Source organism: Eubalaena glacialis, chromosome 2 (assembly GCF_028564815.1).
Source record: "Eubalaena glacialis isolate mEubGla1 chromosome 2, mEubGla1.1.hap2.+ XY, whole genome shotgun sequence".
Classification (NCBI taxonomy): Eukaryota; Metazoa; Chordata; class Mammalia; order Artiodactyla; family Balaenidae; genus Eubalaena; species Eubalaena glacialis.
In genome coordinates this window covers 51465496-51493440 of record NC_083717.1, presented here as the reverse complement: position 1 = coordinate 51493440, position 27945 = coordinate 51465496, and the positions used below count along the sequence as shown (strand labels likewise).

Here is a 27945-nt window from a genome sequence, read left to right as displayed (position 1 = left end):
GATCTCTGTCATAACTACTCAACTCTATCATGGTAGCACAAAAGCAGCCATAGACAATAGATAAACAAATGGGCAGGGCTGTGTTCCAATAAAACTTTATTTACAAAAACAAGTGTCAGAAGGGATTGAGCCCTCAGGCCATAATTTGCCAACTCCTGTATGATAGGATGCTCTTCATCTAACTGAGAGATGGCTGGGGACACTTTGATAACAGGGCTGATGGTGGACATTTTAAAATGTTTAATTGTAGAGGCAAAACTAAAGCAAAGATGGAGATAGGAATATTTAACAATGAAGATATAACAGTAATGAATATTTATGCCCCAAATAACACAGCAACTACTATGTAAAGCCTAAACCACAGGAGGTGCAAAGAAATATAGATAGAAATTTATTGGGTATAGGTGACTCTTAATATAAGACAGATCAAGTGGCAAGTAAATAAAAAATAAGGAAGGATATAAAAGACCTAAACAACATAATCAGTAAGATAAATCAGATATATCAAATACTACACCCTGATAATATAGAACACACCTTTTTCTCAAATGCACAAAGAAAACATCAGTAGGTTCCTAGAAGTAGAAATAGTAAAAACAATAGCCTCTGATCACAAAGCAATAGAGTTGGAAATTAATAAAAAAGATTTTTAAAGTGCAAAAGTCCCCTCTACCTGGAAATAAAAATTTACAGGATACAACACCCACATTTGGCAGTAACTCAAAAGTGGGGAGACCTGGAGATGTCCACTGACATTAAGCTCAGCCTGAGCATTTAAAGCTGTTCCTTCATTCACTCATTTAACAGATTTAACTGAACAACAGTTGAGACTAACCTAAGATGAAGAGCCTCCTCTCTGCCTTTCAGAGCTTGCTTTGGGTGGGAAAGACTGATAGGGAAATAAGGCAGCTCCAGCCCTGTGGGAGAGCTCGTGACTAGGGCACGAGACAAATGCCCAGCTGGGATTCGTGTGGATGTGTTGAGGTACCAGGAAGCAATAGCTGTGCCATATCACAATAGGACTGGGTGGAGTGTGGGGGAGAGCCCCCCTCACCTCTCACTGGCTGTGTGACCCTGAGCAGGTTACTTCACAGGAGCCTCCCTTTCCTCATCTCACTGGGAATCAACATCTGGCATGGAGAAGGGTCCAATTAGTGTGTTCTTACTGCTTATTGACTTGAAGCTGGTCAGGTTATAACTGGAGAGTGTATTTGGTAGGGCCACATTCTAACGAAACATTGGGTGGCTATGTCCGCAGCAGGAGATGGGGGTCAAGGGTGAATGGCCCGGATACTGATGCCTCATGAAGAACAACTGAAAGGGTATGTACATTGATAAAAAAAAAGAAGACTAAAGGGAGACCTCGAAAGATTTCAGAGACCTTCTTGCCCTGGTGCCTTTACATACTTTGTGTCATCATCTAGAGAACAAGCATACCTACTCTGGTGCTTCAACAGGCTAGTGGGACAGACATCCCGGTCATAGTGTAATGAGCTCCCTGTCATACACAGATCTGAGCAGCCCCTGCTGGTCTTCTGAATGCATCACTCATCACCTTGGATCCAGGACTTCAACTTCTGCCCTTTGGAAATCATCCAAAATGTAATGGACAAAATTGGCAACCACCCAAATGTCCAACAAGTATGCACTAGTTAAGTAATATGGCTCTATCTATACAGTGGAGTGTTATGCAAGCATTAAAAATCACTCTTGAGAAAATATTTTTGATCACATAGGAATTGCTTCTGCTATCAAGAGTGAAATAGGCAAAATAGTAAATGATTTGTTTATAGTATGACATCGTTAAAGAAAATATGTTTAGAAGACTAGGATCATGTATGTTCTTTGGTTCTCTTGCTTTATATTTTTATGTACCTTCCAGATTTTCTACAATGTGCATGAATTATACTTATCATTTCTACTAAGTAAACAAAAAATATGGCTCTAGAAGAGATTCCTAAAATGAGTGAAAGTGTAGACAGAGATACCCTGGGGACCAGCACAAAGATCATTTTAGGAAGCTCTGGATCACTTCTCAATTTTCTTCATTGACAACCATGGAATTCAATTAAACTCAGAAAACATTTGTTGCATCCTTAACAAGCACAAGGCTCTGTGCTAGAAACTTTCATTCAGAAGAGCCAGGGGCAAGGATCATTCACAGCAAAACGTGACCAGGCCTTTGAGGGCGAAGGGAAGGGAGTCTGAACTCTGAATGACTCCAAATATTTTGCCAGGGACTGGGACATTCTCTACAATTTTCTAAATAAAATTTTCTTTCATTTGCCTAAAAGTAAAAATTGACAACATGCAACACTTGGAGGAGGAAGGAGAAGATGTCACAGAACTCAGTCCAACAAGACTTGCTGTAGAAGTCTTTTCTCTCTGGTTCTCGATGGTGGAGTGGGGGGCGGCCAGTCTCGTATGCCCGTGTTGGTGGGAAATCCTTAAAGCCCAATTAGACAGAGACACCTTTACAGAACAGACACTTAGGAACCTGTTTTTACAAATCAAGGAGAAGCAACAATGATCTAGTGAAAATAGATCATTCTGACACGATACTTGCTGAATAAAAATCTCAAAAGCATGCAGGGGGATTTCATGCCATAGACTTAATAATGCCAGAAATAAAATGAATCTCTTTACTTTCTACTTGGAAGGCTCAGGAACATGGTTTCTGTAGCTCATTAGCTATTAAAATTATTAACAAATTATTATTTTCAATTGAAAGTGGTTATGGTATTCATTATTTCCTCTCATGCCAAGACTCTCTTTAGTCTGCTCAGAACATGAATTGTCCAAAGCAATCCAAAGTTTCTAAATAGTTTTGGACCAGGTTCACTGACTTTGGCCCAGGAAGCCACTCAGGGTTGAGTGGCTAAAGGAATCCGTTACGTAATTTATTGAGAACTTAATTGAGACTAATTATTATCTCTCATTGCCTTGCCTGAAGAACATCTGCCCAGCATCTGCTGTGACTCCATTTGGTTGGGATGTTTGAATTTTTCTGTGAAGTGAAATAAGGGGCATGAATATTTTATTGTGGATTTATCCCACTGTAACTTTTTATAGGAAACTGCTGGTTGTTTTATTAGCCAGCAGCGTTAATAGACAGTGTCTCTCCTGCTGGAGCCAAGGTTTGGGGTGTACTCAGAACACACTGCCTTAGCAAGATCTGCCCCTGAGGAGGAGGTGGGCAGGTCTGTGAAATATGTGGCTAAGTCAGTGTTTGGGAGCAGGGGGTGCAGATCCTGGACTGTTCTGTGATGTGCCTGCTAAGACCCAGGTCCATCCAGAAGGGGGCACAAGTTGATAACAGGTTGACCGTATATGACCGATCACTGACATATCCATGTGAGAAATGAATAGGAGCCATTCACCCCATTTCACAGAGGGAAAAACAAAGTTTCAGAAGTTCAGCAGCCAAGATCATCAAAGACTTAGTGAGCCCAAACTAGAACCGAGCCTCTTGCCTCCTAGGAGGCTCCTGGCCATGACGAGGTGAGGATATTCTTAGGGGAAACAATATCCTTCACACTGTTTGGGAACCAGGGGCAGAAGAAGGCATATCCAGGACCACCGGAAGAGCTCCTGGAGGGGCAAGTACTTGAGATTGGACAACTGAGAGAAGTGAGAAGGCTGTGCAGGCAGAGGGAATAGTGTCTGAGTCTCCAGGTCTGGGAATATCAAGCAGTCTGGAGAGGGAGGAACACATGGGGCCAACCAAAGCCAGGGGGGTAAGGCTGGTCCTCCTACCTTGATCTGTCCTGTCTTATTTTCCTTAGTGCAGAGTCTTATGTTTGTTTGCTTTCATATATTCATGAAAACATCTGCAATCCCTAGTGGGATGATGGAGGAGCATGGGATGAATGAATGACTAAATTATCAGACTGGGCCTTGAGTGCAACTGGCCCCTTGAGTGGGACTTCAGGATGTGAAAGACAGTAAGCACTAGGGAGCCATAGAAGGTTTTAGAGTGAGGAAGTCACATGACTGAAGCCATGGCAGAGGTGCACAGACTACTTGGAAGGAAAAAGAGATCCCATGGTGGGGAGGCCAGTTAGGAGACTGTTACAATACCCCAGGCAAGGGTTGCCATGGAAATGGGAAAGAGAGGCAGATTTGAGATCCCTTATGGGGGTTGGCTTGGTGGCACTTAGCAGCTGCTTGGACATGGCTCAGGGAGCAGTCCAAGCTGCCCTGTAACCCTGCATGGCTGGTCTCTGGAAAAGGAGGGGCTGCCGGTTTTGGCAGTGGGGCAAAGAGGAATGGTTTGTGACCTTGCCCACCCAGAACCAGAGGTGTGGTGGGACCCCTGCTGTCCTCTAGGTTGTCAATCACACAGGCCTGCAGTTCCCAAGGTGGAGAGTCAGGAGGCCTGTGCATCAAAATACCGATGGAAATCGTTAAGTAAGCTCTGGGAAAAGGAAAGAGAAAGGGAAGGGAAGGGAAGGGAAAGGAAAGGAAGGGAAGGAAAGGAGGGCCATGGGAACAAAGGAGCCCAAGACTGAACAAGGGGAGGGCTGAGATTCCTTGGAGAATAGGGGAGGAGGAGGCTTCAGAGAAGTAGAAGGCAGGTGGCAAGAGCTCCCAGCACCTGAGAAGTCAAGGAGGAACGAGCAAAAATCAGGCAGAGCGGTTGCCAGGGTCAGAAGTGTCAAAACTGTCATCTACACTAAGGATTGTTAAGACAAGTTATGCTCACCAAAGACCCTTCGTCATTTTAGTTAATGCGGGAAGGAAGACGCCGCAGGATGCCAGCCACCAAGCAGGATTGGGGCCCCGCATCACCGGCCATCTCCACATGGCTCTGGCCTGGATGTCTGTCACCCCTGGGGAATTTCTTCCAAGGCTCACTGTGGACATGACCTTTACAAGCCACACCAGCAGGGCCACCACTTCTAATACAGCAGCATGTTATGAGGCACCAGGGATTCGAAATAGACCAACAAAGCGTAACCGTGGAGGCTGTTGTCCAGGGGCCTGGCTGGCTCCTGTCTGCTCTGAGGGTGTCCGGAAGCGCCTTTGGCAGGAGGGGCACAGGGAGCAAATGTGAGGCTTGCAATTAAAGATAGTCGTGTGTGGGGAAGCGGGCAGAGCTGTAAATTCCCTTGCTCATAAAGCTGCACGCCAGAACCCTTGCAGGGCGAGCTCGGAGACAGAGTCAGCCAGCTTTTCAGGCTGGTCGTGTTGGAGCCCTGCCCCTGCCCCTCTGAACACAACGGCCTTTCCCCTCTGTACCCCTTCCAGAAGACACAGAGCTGGCTCACTCCAACTCTGGAGAACTCCCCCTAGGAACATTTTCAGAGAATCTTGTGAAATTCTGAGCATTTTCATAGCCAAAGCGAGGCAGTGGCAGGGGTGGAATGTCAGGGAGGTCTGCTTGCATGTTTTCATGTTGAATAATTTTGTGGGGCTGGGCAGCTGGGCCAGCTGGGCAGGGGCTCCTGCTGGCGTTACTCAGGCCTCTGGGTATTTCTACAGCCCACTCTTCAGGATTTTGGTGTTGGTTTCGAATTGGTACCACTCAGACTGCTGTCTTGGGAAAACCATGTCACATCATGAATCTGGGGGAGTCTTTTTTTCCTAATCTTTTTAGGACAAAATTCTTGGGACTCATCTATTAAGCTAACCAAAAGACAAATTACAGGAAGGTGGGGACAAAGCATTGACGGAGGACCCGTGTGGCGAGCCAGTGGTATAGAGTGGCCTCTTCAGGTCAGAGCAAGAGGAAGACACACATCCAGCCTCTCTGGTTTAGGTTCAGAACCACCATAGCTGCCTCCTTGGAAAATTAAAGTGAGAAGTCCTAGACCAGAGGCTGCGGAACCAAATTCCACAGCAGACATGGCTTGGCCTGCACAGGCGTCTTAAGGTTTTAGAGTTCATTTCCAACATTTTAAAACTAGATTGCAATAAGACTCTGAATTTTCAACATTACTTTTAAAAAGGAAAGATGTGGCAATACTTGACCCACATGGCAACTGTGGGCTGGAGCCCGGTGGCTCCCAGGACAGGCACCGTGTTCATTCTCAGTTGACCACAGTCACTGCCACTCTCAGAAGTCAAGGTCAGTTAGTACATACTGACCTGGCTCTGGGTTGTGTAAGCATTTTTCTTATAAAAATGTTTATATGTACAGAAAAGTCTGAGTTTAACTAATAAACAACTATGCCCGCACCTCCCAATTTTAACAAATTTTCATGATTGCCATATTTTAAGTAATCTAAAGTAATAGCATGTTATTAAAATAATATAATACAGATACATTAAAAGTCCCCCTTGACCCCTCCCAGTGCTATTCTTCTCCCCTCCTCCATTAGTGGGTATGCTTCCCCTGCTAATTTTCAAACTTTTACTATATATGCATATATCCACAGACAAGAGAGTATTGTTTGGTGCATTTAAACAGGCTCTGAGCCTATGTATGTTCATCTTGCCTTTGGGATCTAGCCACGTTGCCACTGTGGCTCTAGTACACCCATTTTCTTTGCTCTATGTGATTTCATCTTAGGTATTTAGTCGTTTGCCATTGATGGACATTTGGGTTGTTTGCCAGTTGGGGCTTATGTAAACAATTATGCAGTGAACATCCTTGTCCAGTTTCCTTGGACACATGTGCAAGTTGTATCCCAGAAGTGTAATTACACAGTCATAGGTCTGCACACCTTGAGCTTTCCTCCAAAGGCTTAACCTAGCGTTACCATGTCACCAGCACTGTAAGGGCTCCCATTGCTCCAGTCATGAACAAATTTGGTTTAGTCAGACTTTGTAGTGTTGCCATCTGGTGGGGAGGAAATGGTGCCTCATTGTTTGATTTTTTAAATTCCCCTGTGCTGTAGTGAGGTTGAGTGTTTTCATATGTTAAGAGGATATTTATATTTTTTCTGTGATTTATCCTCCTGTTGTTTGCACATTATCCTGTTGGGCTACTTATCTCTTAACAATTGATTTACGAGCATTCTGTATACATCTTGGATTATAAATATTTTCCCTTATTTGAGGCCTCTTTTTTCACCTATGGTGTCTTTGAGTAGAAGCTTTTATCTTTAATTTAGTTAAATTGGTTAACTTTAAATTTAGGAATTGTGCTTCTTTTGTCTTGTTTGACAATTTCTTCCTGACTTTTCAACTACAAATATGTTTTCCTATGTGTTCTTCCAGAACTTTTAAGGTTTGGCTTTTCTTGCATATAAGAAGACTTTAACACATCCAGAATGTCTTTTTCTGTATAGTATGAGTTGAGACAATGAATTAATTTCCTCCATATGATAACCTGTTGCCTCTCCTCTATATTATGTAATGGCTAGTTCACTCCGTTCCCACTGATTGATAAGGCTGTATTTATGGTAACCAAGATAACAAAACACACCATGCTTTCTGACCACAAGAAAATTACATTGGAAATAAGCAGTAGAAAGATAGTGACCCACTTTTCTCTATATTTTTGGAAATTAAAAATATATATAACTCATGAGTTAGGAGGAAATGATATTGGAAATTACAAAATATTCAGAACTAACAATTAACATTTCTTTTTTTCTCCCTATTTTTGGGAAGCTGTGGATTATATTTCTGTTCTTTTGATGGTTAACCTTAAATGTGGCCCAGGTACCTTAACTATAATGGTTTCAGTAGAGTCCAAAGTACTCAGAATCGCTAGCCTCTTCCTAAACAACACAGTGCCCTTAGTGCATGTGACCCTCAAACAGCCTCTACTTGTTCCTGTTATTATCTGGAGATTTGGTGTTACTATATTGAAAAACCAAAAATATTCTGGTATAGCAAAAAGTTATATTAATTAGATGAAACAGACAAAATTCCTAGAAATACAAACTACTGTAACTGACTCAAGAATAAATAGATAACCTGAACAGACCCATAACAAGTAAAGAGATTGAATTAGTAATAAAAAAATTCCCACAGAAAAAAGGCCCAGGATCAGATGGCTTTACTAGTGAATTTTACCAAACATCTAAGGAAGAATTAATATCAATTTTTCACAACCTCTTCCAAAAAGTAGAAAAGGAAGCACTTTACAACTCATTCTATGAGGCCAGTATTACCCTGATAACAAAACCAGACAAAGACATCACAAGAAAACTACATGCCAATATTGCTTATGAATATAGACACAAAAATCCTCAACAAAATGTTAGTAAATTGAATCCAGCAATATAAAAAGTATTATATACCATGATCAAGTGGAAACTTATGCTGGGAATGCAAGGTCCATTTATCATCTGAAAATCAAATAATGTAATATATCAATCACATCAGTAGAATAAAAGACAAAACCACATTATTGTCTCAATTAACACAAACACACACAAAGTATTTTCAAAATTCAATACTCTTTCATGATCAAGACACTCAACAAACTAGGAATAGACAGGAATTTCCTCAACCTCATGAAGGGATCTACCAAAAGCCCACAGGAACCATCATACTTAATGGTGAAAGACTAAAGGCTTTTCACCTAAGAGAGGAACAAGACAAGGATGTCTGTTTTCACTGCTTATATTCAACATTGTACTGGTGGTTCTAGCCAGGGCAATTAGGCAAGAAAATGAAAAAAAAAAAGGCATGTAGGTTAGAGATGTAAAACTATATGTATTTGCAGATGACATGATCTTCCATATAGAAAATTCTGAAGAATCCAGTAAAAAGCTACTAGAACTAATATATTTGCTGGAAAAACAAAATTCAACTGAGTAAATTCAAAGATCTAATTGGCTTTATTTATCAACTCATGCATCAGTCAGGATCCCATCTAGCAACTAGAAGAGCACTGCAAGGGGTTGTACAAATGGAAGATTTTTACTGGCAGAAAGAGGGTGGGCAAGAAAAGTATTAACAAAAGAAAAGATTGCTTCAATCCAGACCATCTTCTTCTGGGGGAAGGGAAGGGCTTTATCATAACATTACCTCACTAGTGTTGATCAGGAAATTTCAGATTGACTCTTAAAGGTCACATTTCTGGAAGGGATTGAAACTGCAATTAAATCTTTGTTTGCTGTCATGGGGGGCAAATGATACCACTTTGGGCTTGTTGTTTTTAACATATGAGTTGAGCAAGGTTCCAGGATGTGAGAATGATATACAAAAATCAATTCTTTTTCTATACCCTTGCAATGAATAGTCTGAAAAGGAAATGAAGAGAATAGTTCCATTTACAGTAGCATCAAAAACAATAAAATACTTCGGAATAAATTTAACAAAAGACTTATACACTGCAAATGACAAAACATTATTGAAAGATGTTAATGAATATCTAAATACATCCCATTAGAAGGCTTAGTGTTGTTAAGAGGGCAATACTCCTCAAATTGATCTACTGATAAAACATAAATCCCTATCAAAATTCCAGCTGTCTTTATTGCGCAAATGAACAAGCTGATCATAAAATTTATGTGGAATTGCAAAGGGTTCCAAATAGTCAATACAATCTTTAAAAATAAGAACAAAGTTGGAGGACTTATGCTTCTTAGTTTCAAAGATTACTACAAAGCTAAAGTAATCAAGACAGTATGGGACTTGCATAAAGAGAGACATATAGAACAATGTAATATAAATGAGTAAATAAATATTCTCACATTTACTATCAGTTAATTTTCAACAATGCAATAGAGAAAGAATCATCTTTTCTATAAACGGTACTGAGACTCTGGATGTCCACATACAAAAGATAGAAGTTGGATCCCTAGCTTATACCATAGACAAAAAATTAACTCAAAATGGATCAAGCACCTACATGTAAGTGCTAAAGCTATAAAACTCTTACAGGAAAACATAGGTATAAATCTTCCTGACTCTAGATTAGGCAATGGTTTCTTAGATATGAAAGCAAAAGCACAAGCAACAAAAGAAAGAAATAAACAACATTATAAAAATTTAAAACTTTTGTTCTTCAAGGCCATCAAGAAAATGAAAAGATAACCCAAAGAAGGGAAAAAAATTTTCATAAATCATATATCTGAAAAAATAATTTTATCTAGACCATATCAAAAACTTACAACTCAATAATAAAAAAAACAAATAACCCAATTAAAAAATGGACAAATCATCTGAACATTCTTTTTTTTTTGCTAATGTGAATTTTCTTTATTATTGAAACTTTCTCAGATTATGCAATTCTTTAGTAAAACAGTATTGAGTCACTAACAATAGGAAACATGTTTTTCACACATTTAGTAGAACACAAATTGAACAGACATTCTCAAAAGAAGATACACAAATGGCCAATAAGCACATGAGAAGATGCTCAACATCATCAGCCATCAGGGAAATACAAATCAAAACCACAATGAAATTCAACAAGTAGTACTGGGGAAACTGGATATCAAAATACAAAAGAATGAAGTTGGACCTTTACCTTATACCATGTACAAAAATAAGCTCAAAATGGAGCAAAGACCTAAATATAAGAGTTAAAGCTAAAACTCGGAATAAAACATAGGAAAAAAGCTTCATTACATTGGATTTGGTAATGACTTCTTAGATATGACACCAAAAGCATAGGCAACAGAAGGAAAAATAGATAAATTGGACTTCAAAATTAAAAACGTTTTTGTATCAAAGGACATAATCAACAAAGTGAAAAGGCAACCCAAAGAATGGGAGAAAATATTTGCAAATCATATACTTGATAAAGAAGCAATATGCAGAATGTATAGAGAATTCCTACAACTAAACAACAAAAGGTACCCAATTAAGAAATAGGCAAAGAACATGTTTACTCATTTCTCCAAAGAAGATATGCACATGGCCAATAAGTACATGAAAAAATGCTCATCATCACTAATCATTAGGGAAATTCCAATCAAACCACAATGAGGTAACCACTTCATACCCATGAGGATAGTTATTATTAAAAACAGCAAATAAGTGTTGGTGAGGATGTGGTGAAATTGGAACCCTTCTACATTGTTGTATGGAATGTCAAATTGTACAGCCACTGTGGGAAACAGTATGGTGGTTCCTCAAAAAATTAAACACAGAATTACCATGTGATCCAGCAATTTCACTTCTGGGTATATACCCAAAAGAACTGAAAGCAGGGACTCAAACAGAAATTTGTACAACCATCTTCATAGCAGCACTATGCACAATAGTCAAAAGGTGGAAGCAACACAAGTGTCCCTCTCTGGACAAATGGATAAATGAAATGTGTTACATGTGTACAATGGAATATTATTCAGCCTTCAAAAGGAAGGAAATTCTGACACATGCTGCAACATGGATGAACCTTGAGGACATTATGCTAAGTGAAATTAGACAGTCACAAAAGAACAAACATTGTATGATTCCACTTATATGAGGTACCTGGAGCAGTCAAAGTCATAGAGACAGAAAGTAGGATGATAGTTGCCAGGGGCTGGGGGGAGAGGGGAATAGGAAGTTATTGTTTAATGAATCTAGAATTCAGTTTGGGAAGATGAAAAGTTTGGGAGAGAATGGTGAGGGTTATACAACAATGTGAATGTATTTAATGCTACTGAACTGTACACTGCAAAGTGGTAAAAATGGTAAATTTTGTGTGCATTTTACCACAGTAAAATGAAACCACAATGGGATACCACTTCACACCCACTAGGATGGCTATAATCAAAATGATAGATAATAGAAAAAATTTATGAGAGTGTGGAGAATTTAGAATTTCATACACTACTGTAGAAATGCAAAATGGTGTAGCTGCTTTGGAAACAGTCTGGCATTTCTCAAATTGTTAAACTTAGCATTAGCATACGATCCAGCAATTCCACTCCTTGGTATATACTCAAAAAAATGAGAACATATGTCCACACAAAAATTGTACACAGATGCTCATTGCAGCATTATTCGTAATAGCCGAAATGTGGAAACAACCCAAATGTCCATCAGCTGATGAACCGATAAATAAACATGGTGTATCTATACAATCAAGTATTATTCAATGATAAAAAGGAATGAAATACTAATAGATGCTATAATATGGATGAGCCTTGGAAACATTATGCTAAGTGAAAGAAGCTAGGCACAAAGAACCACATGTTATGTGATTCTATTTATATGAAATGTCCAGAAGAGGCAAATCTATAGAGACAAAAAGTAGATTAGTGATTGCCTGGGGCTGAGAGGGATGGGAGGGGGGCATGTATTGGGAGATGACAGCTAAGAGGTGTGGAGTTTCTTTTGGGGGTAATAAAAATATTCTAAAATTGATTGCGGTGGTGATTTCACACCACCGCAATATATTTCAGAATATACTGAATTGTTCTCTTTACATGGATGAATTGTATGGTATGTGAATTATGTCTCAATGGAACTGTTAAAATAGTTCTTCTACTTGCTAATGTATGACCTTGGGCAAGCCACTTAACCTCTCTGTGCCTTGATTTCCTCACCTGTAGAATGGCTACTCCAAAGGATTGTTACAGGGATCAAATAATTTGAATCATGTTAAGTGCTGAGAACATTGCCTGGCACATAGGAAGCTCCTAAAATGGTTAGCTGGTGCAATATCTAGAGAAACCATTCTTAAAACATTTTCCCTTAAGCCATGTTTTAGCAAAGCATTGAAGTCTTCCCTTCCTTCCCTTCTCCCTCCCTCCCTCACTCCCTTCCTTCCTTCCTTTCTCTTCCTTTCCCCAGCACATGAAAACTAACCACAGTGACTCAAGAACCTTTTCAGGAAAACGCAGCAAGTTCTCAGACCCTGACCCAGCCTGATTTCAGGATGGAATTATGTCCTCCAGCAGAAGCTCACATGCACAGGCCGATGTATTCGCTCCTCATCATGCACTCCAGGCTCTCATTTCCTCCTATAAAAAACAAATATGTGAATAATATTACTTTTCAGGGAAATATATATGAGAACTCATAATTCTCAAGTTTAAATGGAGAAATGCTGAATTGAAAGTTCGTATGCAGCTCTAAAGCGTCCCCCTCTGTCCCCTGGGAGAACATCACAGCCCAGCTTGCTAAGTCCCGGTTGTACCTCCTTACCCGACTCCTTTCACAGACATCTGTTCAATAAAAGCAGCCACGTATCTTCGGAGACTTTAAATGGCACATGTGTTTTGATTGTTCTCATAGCGGAGTTGCTGGCTCCAATCTGCCCTGAGCTGTGAGAGTGGCTCGGGCAGACAGAGAGTCTGTCGCTGCCGAGTCCTCCGTGGTGTTTTTGGGACAAGGCCCAGGAGGTCCGGCTCTTGGCCAGCCGGCCTCTGCCACGTCTCCTCACCCCAGGCTGGCGGCACATGTGGTGACCACAGCCCGGGTGCCCTGGGAGAGGCCTTGTCATCCACGGGAAGGCGGAGCGGTGTTAGCCTGACCTTGGCCAGACATTCACAGCCTAGGGGCCAGCAGCCCTGCACCAGGGAGAGAGGGAAGAGACTCCCATCCTTGGAGCTCCCCTACAGGCATCTCCCTGGGGCCTTTACCTGCCGTAAGGTCATCATCGGGTCCTCACAGCTGTGCGCCCAGTTCTTGTCCCTGCTTTATGGATGAGGGCCAGGTGCTCAGAGGAGCGAGATAACTCGCACCAAGTTATAGGACTCAGCACTCAAACAGGTTTTTCATATTCCTCTCATCTGAATCACACAAATTTATTGAAAATTTTTTAAATATTAAAACTAATTTGTTTTGGTTCCGAATGCCCACATAGACTGCCCATTCCAGAGGGCTTTGAGGAATAGCAGCTCCTCTGAATGAGATGGATGTCTAGACTGAGAATAATAGTTACAGCAATAATAACAGCTGCTAGTTATCAGGGCCATAGAGTGCGAGGCCTGCGCTGACCGTGTGGCAGAGGCTTGAGTACTGACTTGTCCAAGGTCACACAGCTGGCAAGTTGGTGGAGTGGACTCAAGTCCAGGCCCATCTGACACCAGCGTCCTGAATGTGACCTTCTGAGACTTTGAGAATGTCTGATTCTAGTAAGTTTGCACCTTTTACTCTCAGGGCATCCTGATGAGGTTGGTCAGGTGTTCCGAGCCTTCCCCTCACACATGCTGCCCACCGCCAGGTCCCTGGCCTCCCTCCCCTGCTGGCCTCCAGCATCTCGGACGTGGCACAGGTCTCCCACAGGTCATCTACTCTGCCATTTGGCCCAGATGACTTCCATGAGGCACTGCCAGTGGGCAAGGGTGGCCTTTCTAGACAGATGGGTCCATGAGAGGAAGCTCCCTGTCTGTCCTGGAGCCACTGCTTCCAGCCCTCAGCCATTCGCAGCATTTCCTTCTCACGCAGATGTCCCCTCTCACGTTCTCACTCATGCTTCCCGCCCACGTGCAGGCTGCTTGACCAGAGGCTCCCAAGTCATGAGACAGCTCGCGTCAGGTCTTGTTTCCAAAGCTTGGGTGTCACCCCAAGATTGAGGGTCTGTGGAGCCCACTCTGTAGGCATCAAACCAAATCTGCTAAGGGGCGCCCGCAAGGCCTCTCCTCTTCACCCTCATTCCGCTCTGCATTTACAACACTGGCAACCCTTCTCCCCAGTTCTCCCCCGGGTCAGCAACCTGTCCTCATGGCTAGCTAAATCCAGGGGATGCTCTCAGGCCTCATCCAACCAACCCTTCCTGGCGTCTCTTGCACCGTCCTCCTGCCCTCCCTAGCCTTGCTCGTCGCCTCTTCTCCTGCTCCTCAGAGCCTCCCATGACTGATTCCAACCCCAGGTGCTTGTATTCCCCAGCCCCTGCCCCTGCCCCTGCCCTCTGTCCTCCTGTATAAGCTCCCTGGATGAGTTGTTCTTACCCTTGATGTCTACCAGGATTTATTGCTTTTGACTTCCAACCCTGTGTCTCCAATCAGGCAGCACCCTTGAACGCCAGAACTGCACCTGCAGACCCTTCCCAGCACCACTCAGCGACCCAGCGGCCGCCTTCAAAGTGGTGCCCACCCTTCTGCCCCCAGGCCAACTCCCCTCCCTGTGTTCTCCCTCCCAGTGGAGGCACCACCAGCATCCTCTGGACCAGTCAGAATCCTGAGCTTGATTCTTGCCTCCTTTCTCTCCATGACCCCACATACCCAAAGCCCTGTCAAAACCCTTTCATAGTCTTGTATCAGTGCCTGTTTTCCATTTCTCCACTGCCTTCATGAAAACCATCATGTTGCCCCAGGGCACATGATTACTGGATACCACCCAAGAAAACCTCCCTCTTACCCACCCTGAAGTACCCTCCAAGGATTGGCCATCCCAAACTCGCAGCTGTTCCTCAACATTTCATGGGCAGGCGCTCTCTGTCAGAGCACTGAGCCCTGCTTCTTTGGTTGGCCAACTTCACTTTGACTTCAGGACCCAACTCAAGCTCCATTTCCTCCACTGCACTTAGCAGATAGTGAAGACATTGCCTGTTTACATGCTTCCCTCTCCCCCAAGGACCACACACTTGACTGAGCTTTGTGAAGGTGGGACGCTGAGCTGAGTGCCCTGGCCCTTGATTCAGGGCTTGGCATGAAGTTGATACCCACGTGTCTGGAGGACAGATAAGATGAGGTTGGAAAAAGTAACCATCCCAGTAGCAGAAATCTCTTTAACCTGCCCTGCAGCTTTCTGGAGCTTTTGGACTGTTTCATATCCTTCTTTTCATGCTGTGGTATTTTACATGTAAAATACATGGTATTTTACAAGCATATTTGATGCTGTGCTTGGAATTTGCATGTCTCTATAACAGATGCTCAGAGAATCACATACAGTCATCTAGTTTCCTTACTTTGATTAATTTAGCTAATGTAAGGAACATTCCTGATTCAGAGATAGGCACAGATTAGGTGCTCAGTCAATGCCAGATCCTTACTACTGACCCATTTTGGAGATGGATAAAGTTGACACCATGGACAGACCACTTGTTATCTTGAACACTTGTTGTGTTGAAATACAACAGCTCACATTTTTTTTACAATTTGAAGTTGTTGAAAATAAATGACCCACCAGTGTACTCTTTTTGGTTATCTATACTTGAGATTCACTTTATATTCAACATAAAATAACTGTGTTAGAAGAATGTGATCCTGAAGATGCCATTGTTTCTTTGTGAGACTGTCACATTTCAGCAGATTTCATGAGATCTTTACCTAGTTTAAGTCTCAGCCAAATCAAGACTGAATAGAAACTGAATTTTGAACGTAAGATAAAATTTCTCTGTTAATGTGATGCGTGTAGTAGGTAAAATAATGACCCCCAAAGATGTCTACATCCTAATCCCTGGAACTCATGAAAGTGTTAGGTTACTTGTCAAAGGAAAGTTAGAGCTGCAGGTGGAATTAGGTTGCATGGGTCTCCCCTGAAAGATGTCACCAGAGCCAGGAGAGAGGCATGGAACCGACTCCTCAGCATCCTCAGAAGGAACCCACCCTGCCAACACTTGGATTTTTAACTTCCGGCCTCCAGAGCTGTAAGAGAATAAATTTCTGTTGTTTTAAGCCACCCAGCTTCTGGTACTTTTCACGGCAGCTCTAGCAAACTAATACAGTTTGCTAATCAGCCGGCTTATGCTGGATTATCTGAGTGGGTCCAGTGTAATCACAAGGGTCCTAAAAGCAGAAGACGGAAGCAGAAGAGAAGGTTGGGTGATGCGAAGACGGAAGCAGAAGAGAAGGTTGGAGTGATGCGAAGGCATCACAAGCCAGGGAATCGGGGCAGTGTCTAGAAGCTGGAAAAGGCAAGGAAGCAGAGTCTTCCTGGAGTCTCCAGAAGGAAACAGCCCTGCCAGCACCTTGATTTTAGCCCAGTGAGACCCACGTCAGATTTCCAACCTCTAGAAATGTAAGATAATCAATCTGTGCTGTTTTGAGCCATTAAGTTTATGGCAATTTGCTACAGCAGCAATTAAAAAAGAATATAGGGTCTCAGGTAGTGACAGAGCTGCCCAAGGCCTAGTAGTCCCCCTTCATCTGCGGGCCATACATCCCAAGCCCCCCAGTAGATGCCTGAAACCCATGATAGTACTGAACCCTATAGATACTTATATACTATGTATTTCCTGTGCTAACCAGCAGGGAGCCTATACAGCGTGGATAAGCCGGGCAAAGGGATGGTTCATGTCCAGGCGGGACCAGTTGGGATGGTGGGAGACTTCATCCCACTGCTCAGAACAGCGTGCAGTTTAAACTAATGAATTGTTTATTTCTGGAGTTTTCCATTTAATGTTTTCAGTAACTGAAACTGGGGAAAGTGAAACCACAGATAATGGTGGAAAACTGTACCTGATGAGAATGATTGAACTTGAAGTATGTGCAGAGGAGCTACACCTGTAGTGGACAGGAGAGGCTGTCCTGACCCTGTGGGAACAGGGGAGGGGCCTGGATTAGGGAAGTGTTAATGGTGGCTTCATCAAGAATTACAGTTTTATTGCTTTTAAGAAGAACTGCTAACTCAAACTTGGCTAATGAATGTCGCTGTTAAGGTTTTCAGAGGATAAGAGTGAAAAAAGCTCAGGCTTACATTGTAATTGTAATATACACTGTTGTGTGGAACTGCAGGCCTTTCCCAAGTTACTAGACTTGGGATCAATGGGATTTTACTCTGATGTCTGGGTGTGCGACATCATCCCACTGCCCTAGATGGGCCTCCTGCAGCCAAGGTCCTTCAGGGGAAGTGGATTCTTTCAGCCACCAAAACCAGAGTTTTAGGAAGGCCACTTTTTCTCCCCATACCTCACTGAGGTGTTTGTCAAGATCAGAAGTGAAAAGGTCCAGCTGAAAAATAGCTCCGATAACCTGAAGCAGGTGCGCCTGTGACAAAGAGCCCTCTTGTCGGCGGCTCGTCACGTGTTTCAGGCGGGGATAGGTCTGAGGATTCTTCTGGAAAGAGGAGGAGGGATGCATGGGCTCTTTTCCATTCTGTCATCCTTTTGCAAAGCACCAGACACCAGAGGTAAAGGAGAGGAGAACCTGGAGGGCTGGCGGTCCCTCCCAGCTCTACGGGAATCTGACCCCCACAGATCTGACTTTTCCAGCCAGTGATGGGGCAGGAGGAGCCCCCAAGGCAGGACTGCTGAGTCCTCCCAGCAGTTCGCCATTCCCCCAGGTGTCCTGGATGTGACCTTTGTGTGAACAGAGTTGGCGTCCACATTCCCTAGAACACATGCTCTGATTGCGTGGCCAGGAATGGAGATGCTGGTACCCTATGGCAATGGCACGCATGCCCAGGGCAGCGACAGTCCCATGAGTGTGACACAGAGGTCCCACTTCCCAGGCTCGGCCCTGGGAAGCACAGGAAATACAAAAGACAGGAGCAGGATTCTAAGCCATTTCACAGTTGGGGTCAGCACAATAATGCCGAACAGGTCTCAACCTAAAACCTAACATTTATATTCACAAAGTTAATTGTAAAAGGCCAGGACAAAGGAGATCTAGCTGAGAATCAGTTCATGAGAGAGAAAAACATAGTAGGCGCTAACAGAGGTACAATGTGGTTGCTTTAAAAAAAGAAAAGAAATAGTGCAGAGCTGGGGAGTATTCATGAAAACAAGTCCCCATTTAAAGAGAAAATCATCACATTCTCTCTTGCTGCTTTCAGATCACATCTGGACCATTCTGTCCATGACAAATCAGTCCATTTTAAGAACAGTAGTGACTGATTAGAGACTTACAATGGATTGAGAATCTGCAAATTATTTTGATCAAGAGAAGAGAAAACTTAAAAGGGGAACAAAATGGGTAGAAGTTGGTTTGATTCTTTCGGTGATGTTTAAGCAGTTGTCAGGTACTGAAATGGGAGCAAGGCTGCATGCATGTGGGAAGTATCCATTTCCCACCAAGGAAACACAAAATAATGGCAATACTAGTTATGTTTTAGGGCTTATGTGTGCCAGGTGCTGCCATAAGCAATTTGCAGGCAGTATGTTACTTGTCCTCATATCCCAAGGCCAGCACTGTGTTTCCATCCCCCGCAGCATAAGCAAGGGGTCTGACAAGAGGAGCTTCACTAGAGTTAGTCCCTGGGCCGTGAAGGGCAGAGTGATGAGCTCTGCCAAGCGGACTGGAGATGAGCTCTAGATGAGGTGGCCTGAGCTTGCCCTAATGGACAAGGAGAAACCATGTCGGGATGGAGGGAGGGACCTGGGTAGCCCCATTTTCTCAACATTTAGTCCAACACCTCCACTACCCCCAGCTGGTTCAAGCCACCCTTATCTCCCACCTGGACCATTGCAGTAGCCTCCTCCCCACTCTCCCTGTTGCCACCCCTACCCATTGTAGGCTGGTAGCCACACAGAGTCAGGGTGGCCCTGGAAGGCGTGTCTTCCTTTCTCCAAACCCTCCAGGACTGCATCTCATTCAAGCAAGAGCCACAGCAGCCAGCCAGGCCCTGCATAATCTCCCCCTGCTCCCTCTCATGTCCCTCCCTCTCCTGCTCACCCCCTCCCCCAGCCACACTGGACTCCCGGCTGCCCCTCGGCCCTGCCAGCACACCCCTCCACCAGGGCCTTTGCACCTGCTATGCCCTCTGCCTGCAAGTCTTCTCCCACAGAGCACAGGGCTCATGCCTCACTTCCTTCCAGTCGCTGCCCAAATGCCAGGCCATCCCTGCCACCTTGAATAAAATAGTGCCAACCCCCCTCATCTCCTCTCTGGTCTGCCCTGTGCTGCATTACTTTTCTCTAAAGCACTTACTATGGTGTGGCATATTCTCTCTGCATATATGTTATATACACTCTATTACATTATGTTGTATTCTATTGTACATTGTTCATCCGTTTACTGTTTGTCCCCATTAGAATAGGAAGATTCAGAGGGCAGGGCTTTGTTTCGTTCACTGCCTCATCATCAGAACCTAGATGTTTCCAAACAGTGGGATGGCCTCATCAGATTTGGTTTCAGGTGGGATTTAGGACGATTCTGACTAATGTGAGAACTGAGTGGTTATCAGGGCTGACCATCCAGATGGAGCTGCTTTGTCAGGTAGTGAGCTCCTGGGAGCTGGGAATATTTGAGGCTCGTCCAGGAACCAGAGCACAGAGAGTCTTTAAAAGGGCATTCAAAGCCCTGTATGTGTCCTGAGAAATCATCATTCCCAAACTGCTTAGCCCCTTTCCAACACCCTAAGGCCAACAGAGACCTGACAGAATTGGGATCATTGAAATATTAGGCAGGTAGACAAAGTCTTAGTTGAGCTCTTTCAGCTGATGGCCTCATCAGCCTAGTCTTCCCGCGGCCCACAGGTTGCCTCCTCGAGAATGACAGTCCCCACTCAGGAGGGCCCGCCACCCTTTGGAAAGCAGGGAGTCCTGGTGTGTTTAAGCTGGGACTGGGGTGTCCTTTGTCGAGGGCTGTGCCAGTCAGCTTTTGCTGCAGTGACAAACAACCCCAATATCTCTGTGGGGTACAACAGCATCATGCTATTACAGAGCCCAGCAGTCAGGCGGCCCCTGTATTGGACCTGCTGTTCTCACGGCAGAGGACAGGAAGAGTGAGAGACAAACCACATAGTAACTCAAAGCTTCTGCTGGGATGTGGCCAGCTTCGTGTCCACTCACACCCCGCTGAACAAAGATGGCACAAGACAGCAAGAGGGGGACGTAGGCACAATAAGTCAGTCTGCCGTTGTGGTGGGGGGCGGGGGGGGTGGGCAGTTGCAGAAAGGTTTCTGTACTGAGTAGGCCACTGAACCACTCTACTCAGTTAGCTCTGATATTCTGCTCTGATATTCCGGAATTATTTCCAAAGCCGACTGCAAAGCTGAGTCTGTCTCCTTCCCTCCCACAGCAGGCCCACAATTCCACCATCTGTCTGGAAGGCCCTTTGTTCTCTCACTGTCTTTTCTCTTTCCGAGTAGGTGGGTGGCAGGCCCGTGGAGCCCCTGCTCAGCGACCTGTGAGAAGGGCATCCAGCACCGGGAAGTGACCTGCATGTACCAGCTGCAGAATGGCACACACGTCGCCACTCGGCCCCTCTACTGCCCGGTGCCCCGGCCATCGGCAGTGCAGAGCTGCGAAGGCCAGGACTGCCTGTCCATCTGGGAGGCGTCAGAGTGGTCACAGGTGGGTGCCTGGGCTGCCGCCAGTACTGAAACCACCACCAGGGCCTCAGGGCCTTGTCTGTAGCGACCCCAAAATGGTTTTTTTCCCTCCCTGCTGTTTTTGACACACCCTCACGTGTCACAGTCCTAGCCAGACCCCAGAGCAGCTCAAAGCCATGTTCTAAGTCACATATTCTCAAATTCCATCAGAGATATCAACGTGGCCAAAAAAACATGGATGGTGTGTTTTTTTGATAATGTATATCACAGTACTGTTTGGTCCCATTTCCTGTGAAAATTCTCATGTAAATATAGATGGATGGATGGATGGATGGATGGATGGATGGATGGATGGATAGATACATAGGAGATAGGTAGGTAGGCAGGTAGACAAATAGACACCTTTTAATCTCTTTTGTGCACTTTGAAACTGTAGGGTGGTCAGGTTGGGAAAGTGGTTTCAAAGGCTTCCCTTCAGTTCCATGGCAGTCTTTGTGGAGCTGCCTTTGCAAGAGGCAGGAAGATGTTGGGAGGGACAGCTTTTAGTGTGTGAGTCGGTTACAAATCTCATGCCATAAAACATTTTGGAAAGAGGTCAATTAAGCCTTAATTTTTAACTTTGAAGACTGATCCTAGAAATATTTTATCTTCGGTAATATCATCCTTCAAGGCTTGGCATTGAGTTTGCATTAATGATTTTGATTGTTTGGCTATGAAACAAAAAAAATAGCTGAATAAAGGGCAAGCTTCCCTCAGGTCCTCCATCAAACGTGTTCTAGGAAAGTCAGAAAGGCTAAATCCAAGGCACTCTTCAGTGTGGAAAATATTTTTAAAGTTCCTTTTTATTGCCAAGCAGTTGGAATTATTTTGAATAAGAAAGTATTCAGCCCGTTTTTAATGAACGAAAAGTCTGCCCTTGGCTGCTCTAAAACTTAGTTTACGTTTTAGGCAGATCTTGACGTGTACCCATTTAAAGACAGGCGTTTTTTGCCTATCCTTTAAGATATTTTAGGAAAAGGACAGAGTTTTAACATTAAAAAATTTTTTTTCTTTACGTGTACCTAGGTTAATAAGTTTAACATTCAATGGACTTTTGGGGAGGGGGATGCCTGCTAGAAGGGTAGGGGCAGGTGTGCAGTCTCTCTCCCTTGCCATGAGCCTTAGGGCCTTGATCACCTGGTTCTTGATCCAAACAAGATTTATGCTTTATCAGATCAAAACCATAAATTTTCCATTTATAGGTCTCTTATGGGGGAAAAATGCCTCCTTAACAAAATAAACGAGGCTGACATAATCAACTATCATTACAGTATTGAAGAGCACCATTTTGGAAAGTGTGAGACAATTGGAGCAAGATTTAAAGAAATATCTCCATCCCTATTCCTATACCTATGTGTTGCCTAATCCTAATCCTGAAATAGTATCCACACCAATCAGTCTAATTCTGGCTCAGCTCAGGCTCAAGAAAAATGCTTTTTTCTAAACATTTGACTCAGAATCAAATCTTTCCTCCATGAGATGCTCACAAAACTGGTATTCCTTCTACTTTTCCAAGTACAGAAGCCCCTCTAACATTTCTTCTTCTGGAAACGAATGGGTTTAAATTTCTCGTGGGTGAGTTTTTATTGATGGTCTTGCCTGTATTCAGCCAGCAGTGTTGATCACTGTCACCACTACTCCCCAACTTCTTCCCAACTTCATTAGAATGAGGAAAAAAATATTGAGGAGGAAGCAAAAGGTAGCAACTCTCTCCTGTCCTCGACTTCTTGTTCCCATCCCTGGATCAGAAGCCAAGAGAGAAGCTGAACATCACCCTCCTAGGTCCCTTCCAAGGTGACCCCAGCCTGCAGCACTGCCCTTCCTGAAGGCTTCCAATCAATAGGCTGCTGGTCAAAAGGGGTCAGGCCAGGGTTTGGTCAAGAAATAGGCTGGATATTGAGGGTTTAAAATTCAAGGGAAGAGGCAAGGAACACAGAGTAGAGAGAGACCAAGCAGGAACTCAAGCAGAAGTGGTGAGTAGGCCCCTAGTTGCAGAAGGAGCCAGTGGTATGGGTGCTGGTGCCAGGGAGGAGCCCGTGAGGCAGACAGTGAGCGTGGAGCTGATGAAATGGTCAGAAAGCATTGCCACATAGAGAAGCAGAAGGATGGGCCTTCAATGCAGTAACCCAGGGGTTCCTGCAGCAGCCCTCCAGGCCCCACCCATCCTGCCCTGGGAGGCCCTGTGGGTAAAGCCTGCCAGGGACTGACTCCTTGCATTCGAGGTCCCTTTATTTTATTTTTTTTAATTTTTTAAAAAATATATTTTATTTATGTATTTTTGGCTGCGTCTGGTCTTAGTTGCAGCATGCAGGATCTTCATCGCAGCATGCGGGATCTTTTGTTGCAGAGCACAGGCTCTTTGTTGCAGCGCACAGGCTTCTCTCTAGCTGTGGCATGTGGGCTCCAGAGCGTGCAGGCTCAGTACTTGCGGCGTGTGGGCTCTGTAGTTGTGGTGCGCAGGCTCCAGAGCACATGGGCTCTGTAGTTTGCAGCACGTAGGCTCTCTAGTTGAGGCTCGCAGGCTTAGTTGCCCCACAGCATGTGGGATCTTAGTTCCCCGACCAGGGATTGAACCCACGTCCTCTGCATTGGAAGGCAGATTCTTAACCAATGGACCACCAAGGAAGTCCCTTTAAAACCCACACAGAAGATCAAATACATGAGCTCTCCCAATTCCCCCCAGGTTATACCACAACCACCTATGAAGCATGTGTATTTCTTCTAAAACAAACCAGTCTAAATTGGTCTCAAAAAAATAAATAAATAAATAAGAATAGGACCTGCAGATGGAGAGCTAGGTTGAATTCATAGGGAAAATAAAGCTAGATAGCATTTTGAGGTAAATAGTGGACATAGTGGAACTTTTTAAAAGTCAAGTTTGTTGTAGCTCAAGAAAAATCACTGCTATAGCCTCCCATATTTTTGGTAAATCAAGCAAGTGTAAAAACAGAAGTTAGAGTTGCTGGGGCTCCATTTGTCCTACTACGGCTGGTGGGGACCCCCCCATGGTATCTCTGGGACCCAGCTGCTGGGAGGAAATCCCCCTCAGAATTTCCTCAGGCAGCGTGGGTCTCATCGTGTCAGTGCATTTGGTGGAATCCAGCCTTCAGCCCACCATCTCTGCGAGCTACGTATTTGCTTCCACGGTAGGGACTAGGCTTCCGCACACAACAAATCAGAGGGTGGGCTCCCCAGGTTCCCAGGCCATGTCACCTATGCTTGCTGGTCAAGTCAGTCATGTTCTCCCAAGGTCAAGGGTCCACTCTTCTGTGTGCTTTGTTTTGAGGTGGGTAAGCACTCAGCACTCACTCTTGCGAGCCAGGCATCTTCCCTCCCCAAGCCCAGGCGGTAGGCTGGGAACACTCCAGGAACAGGCTGCAGACCCACCCCCAAGTCTGCCATGTTTATGCCCTGTCCCCCCTCCATCTCTTGTCACTGTTTCTGTGGATCTTGCTGCCTAAGGGCGTGGGAATCTTGAGCTCTCAGGGCTCATGCATCATTTGTCACCCCTCAGACACTATTCAGGTCCCCTCCCCACACCATCTCTTGTTATGTTTCCCAAGAAGAAAAATAGCACAGGGAATATTGCCCTGTTACCATTCTTGGCATTCACATTAAAACCATCGCTAGAGCTCTCTGCAGGGCTTGCCAGCCGCCTATGTCAGAGTCACCTGTGGCTTTGCTTTCCATCTCCTCCTTTTCCCCCCTGAACTGATGCCTTTGCCCCAGGCTGGCTCAGCATGGGTACCTGGAGGCCAGCTGGGAGGGGCCAGCTCGGACCATGTGCATAAGACTCTAAAAGACCAGGAGCTTTTTGAGGACAGAAACATAGCATCCTCATCCTTGCATCCTCAGCACTGGGTCTGGTACATGGTAGGTACTTAACAGATGTTCAGGTGTTGATGGACTTGACCAGATTGGACTGGATTCAGTCTCCGGAATGGTATCTTGCAGTGTTCGGCCAGCTGTGGTAAAGGGACAAAGAAACGAACTGTGACATGCACCAACTCACAAGGAAAATGCGATGCATCCACGAGGCCGAGAGCTGAGGAGCCGTGTGAGGACTACTCTGGCTGCTACGAGTGGAAAACAGGGGGCTGGTCCAAGGTGAGTGCGGTGTGTGCGCTTCCATCCTGCCCTGGGCAGCATGGGCGACTCAAGAGGCGGGAACTCAGCTCTCTCACCGTGGGCCCCAATTTAACAAGGTGGTCCCAGTCTCACCAGGTGAATTCACTTTCTCTCCCAACTCTGCACCTGCTGGTGACCCCACACGGTGTGCATTCAGAAGGGCACTGAGTGCCCCCAAAGCAGGAAGGGGTGCAATGGGTGCCAGTCTGGGACCTGTGCATCCTGCAGTGGGCTTGGCCACCCAGCCATTGAGAGAGCCTCAATGGTGGGAGTCTGTCCTCAGGCAGATGCAGAGGGGGCTGTGGGAAAATAGCACTTCATTGTTTCCAGGGCCCTTGGGCAAGGGCCTGGAGGATGCAGGAGGAGAAAGGGCCCTTGGGGTGAGGACTGACGACAGCATCTCCCAGAGCCTTGGGGCAGGAGAGTTAAACAGCATTTAAGTGAACAGCATTCGTTCTCTGCTGTTTAACCCTTGCTTTATTCATTCACCTGATATATTTGACCCATACCTGAGATAGATACCATTGTCACCCCTGAAAACCATCCAGTGGGTCTTCTAGAGCCTTTTCGCAAACACTGTAAAATTTCTGATGTCTGATTTTCTGACGAAAATTTCCAACGAGAGCCTAGAGTGTGTTTGTTTCCTTTTGGTCTTAGCAACTGGAAGCTCCCTGTTTGCTTCTCTTGATATCTGTGCTCGAAGGCTGCACACTGGCAGCCTGAGAGCCGCTGGCTTTATGTGGCCTGTGCAATATCTTAAACAGTTTGGAATTGATTGCTAACATTTAAAAATGGGAAAATTTCACCTGAAAATCTGGATTTGGGGCTTTCTACAGAAATCTGGCAACATGGCCTATATCCACACGTGGCCTTTGTGACCTGGGGCCTAGCAGGGGTGGGTGCATCTCCCCAGGCTGCAGTCCTCCAACTCCCCTGGCTCCTTCAGCTGCTTTATGCTTTAATTTACCTGCCTGGCCAGGCAGAATAATGTTGCCTGGATTCCATACGTCCAGGTGTGAATTAGAATAAAGCTGTCATTATACTTGAGGGGTCTTTGTGGTCACACCCTAAATGCAGCCTGTACTAGTAAAGGGTGACTCCCGTGGCCACAGGTGTCCCTGAGCAGAGAGCAGAGGTGAGGGGGAGGGGTCAGCTCAGGCCTGGGCTGCATGGACCCGTGGGGGTCTGGGGCCCCAGCATTGGTTTCTCTTTGCAGTGACCCCTGAGCGGCCCAGCACCAGCCCTCTCCTGTGAGGGTGCTTATCCCCATTTTACAGAAGAGGGAGCAGAGGTTCAGAGAGGTTAAGTGACTTGGCCACTCCTCTCTGACAGAATCCAGGCTTCTGAACCCCAATTCAGAGCTCCGTCCACATGGTGGACACAGAGCGAGGGCTCCAGAGTCGCCGTAATGGGGTGGTGCCCTGCAGATGGGTGTTGCCTAGGTTTCTCCAGCCTAATCGTTCTGGTTTTGAGGACCAGGTAGACACTTTTATTTTCCTAAGTGCCTTGAACTTCCTGGTCCTGGGAGCAACAGAACGTCCAAGGAAGGGTGTGAATAGTGCCTGAGGAGTTCGATGCAGGACTTGGCCCCCTCCTCAGCCGAGGACGTGGGCACACATTCTGGCAAACTCCACCCCCCAACACAGCCCATCGGCCATTGGCTTCCAGGAAAATAGAGCCTTTAGCTGGCCTTCCTCTTCCTAGCCAGCCGAGGAGAATAATACCTCCTGGCCTTCAGGACAGTAGGGCTTTGGAAGGCCACAGTGCCTGCTTTTGCCACAGCCAGCTTGATCAGGTATCCCTGGAAGTAAGAACAAGAAAGATCAAGGGCATGTACAGATTTGGGCTGTTGTCAGGGGTTGGCATCCAATGGCATCCAATCAGTGTGCATCCAGCCTTTGGGACGAGCACTGGGCCTGAACTGGTGCCAGCTGCTCCCCCCCAAGCAGGTCTGGCCAGAGCCAGGGCCCAGGGCAGACTAGTTCTTCCCAGCCGAGAACTGCAGGGACACTGACCTGGAAGGCAGCATGTGTGTATATATGTGTGTGCACGCGTGCTCACACTGGGAACAAGGGTTGGCGGTGGTGGGGACTGCATAGAACTGAACCTAGAGACCCCACCCCAGCTGTTCGCCTCACTGCCACTGCCTTCTTCAGCCGCCATCACTGGGTAGGCTGGCACGCCCCCCACCCCCACCCCAGCACAACAGTAGAAATCTGTCCATTGCTTTTCCCTGTGCCTGCTCTGGAGAATTGGGACAGATACCGGTCCCATGGGGCCCTTATCCTCACTCACTGGGTGACCAGGCTGACAGAAGTGGATTCCAGGGGATGGATCTTCCCCTGACATTTTCACTTGTTCAGACTGGATTTGCTTTCTGATTGATGTGTTATTTTTGCTGTGCCCTTGTCACACAATTGGGGTCAGTGCACTTTTAAACCAATCATCGTGAATGACCCTCCTGTAACCAGCATCCAAACCTCCCACATGCCAGACTTTGAAGGTAGCAAACAAGTTGCCCAAAAGGAAAGTAGAAAGAAGTCTGAACACTGTCAGATTTCCAGTGTATCTGGACACTTTGACATCTTCCTTCCAAGCAATCTCCTATCACTTGGCCCTAAGGTGCTGTTGAGAAAGATAAGCCTATCTCCAGGGAGATGATGGACAGGCCAGCCCAAAGACAGGCAACACGGGCGCTGTCCTGCACTTCCTGAAGTGAGAAGGACCAAGCATCCCTCGGGAAGGGTCTGGCATCCAGCCCTTCCTGTAGCTGGGTAAGGGTGCCTGAGAACAGCACCAGAACCTTGCTGAGGCAGGACAGGCTTGGAGGGGATTTGG

General features: G+C 45.3%; 1 protein-coding gene across 3 annotated transcripts in view; it reads left to right on the top strand.

Annotated features, from left to right (window-relative positions):
• The window catches only part of ADAMTS17 (ADAM metallopeptidase with thrombospondin type 1 motif 17), a 364035-nt gene that overhangs the window by 315928 nt on the left and 20162 nt on the right, over positions 1-27945 (top strand). For all 3 annotated transcript variants that reach the window (XR_009699355.1, XM_061179999.1, XM_061179998.1), the window contains exons 20-21: positions 20758-20962; positions 24934-25086. Coding sequence is in view for 2 of the 3 variants with exons in the window: in XM_061179999.1 (XP_061035982.1) it covers positions 20758-20962; positions 24934-25086 (358 nt within the window). In the remaining variant the exon portion in view is untranslated. The remainder of the gene's footprint in view (positions 1-20757; positions 20963-24933; positions 25087-27945) is intronic.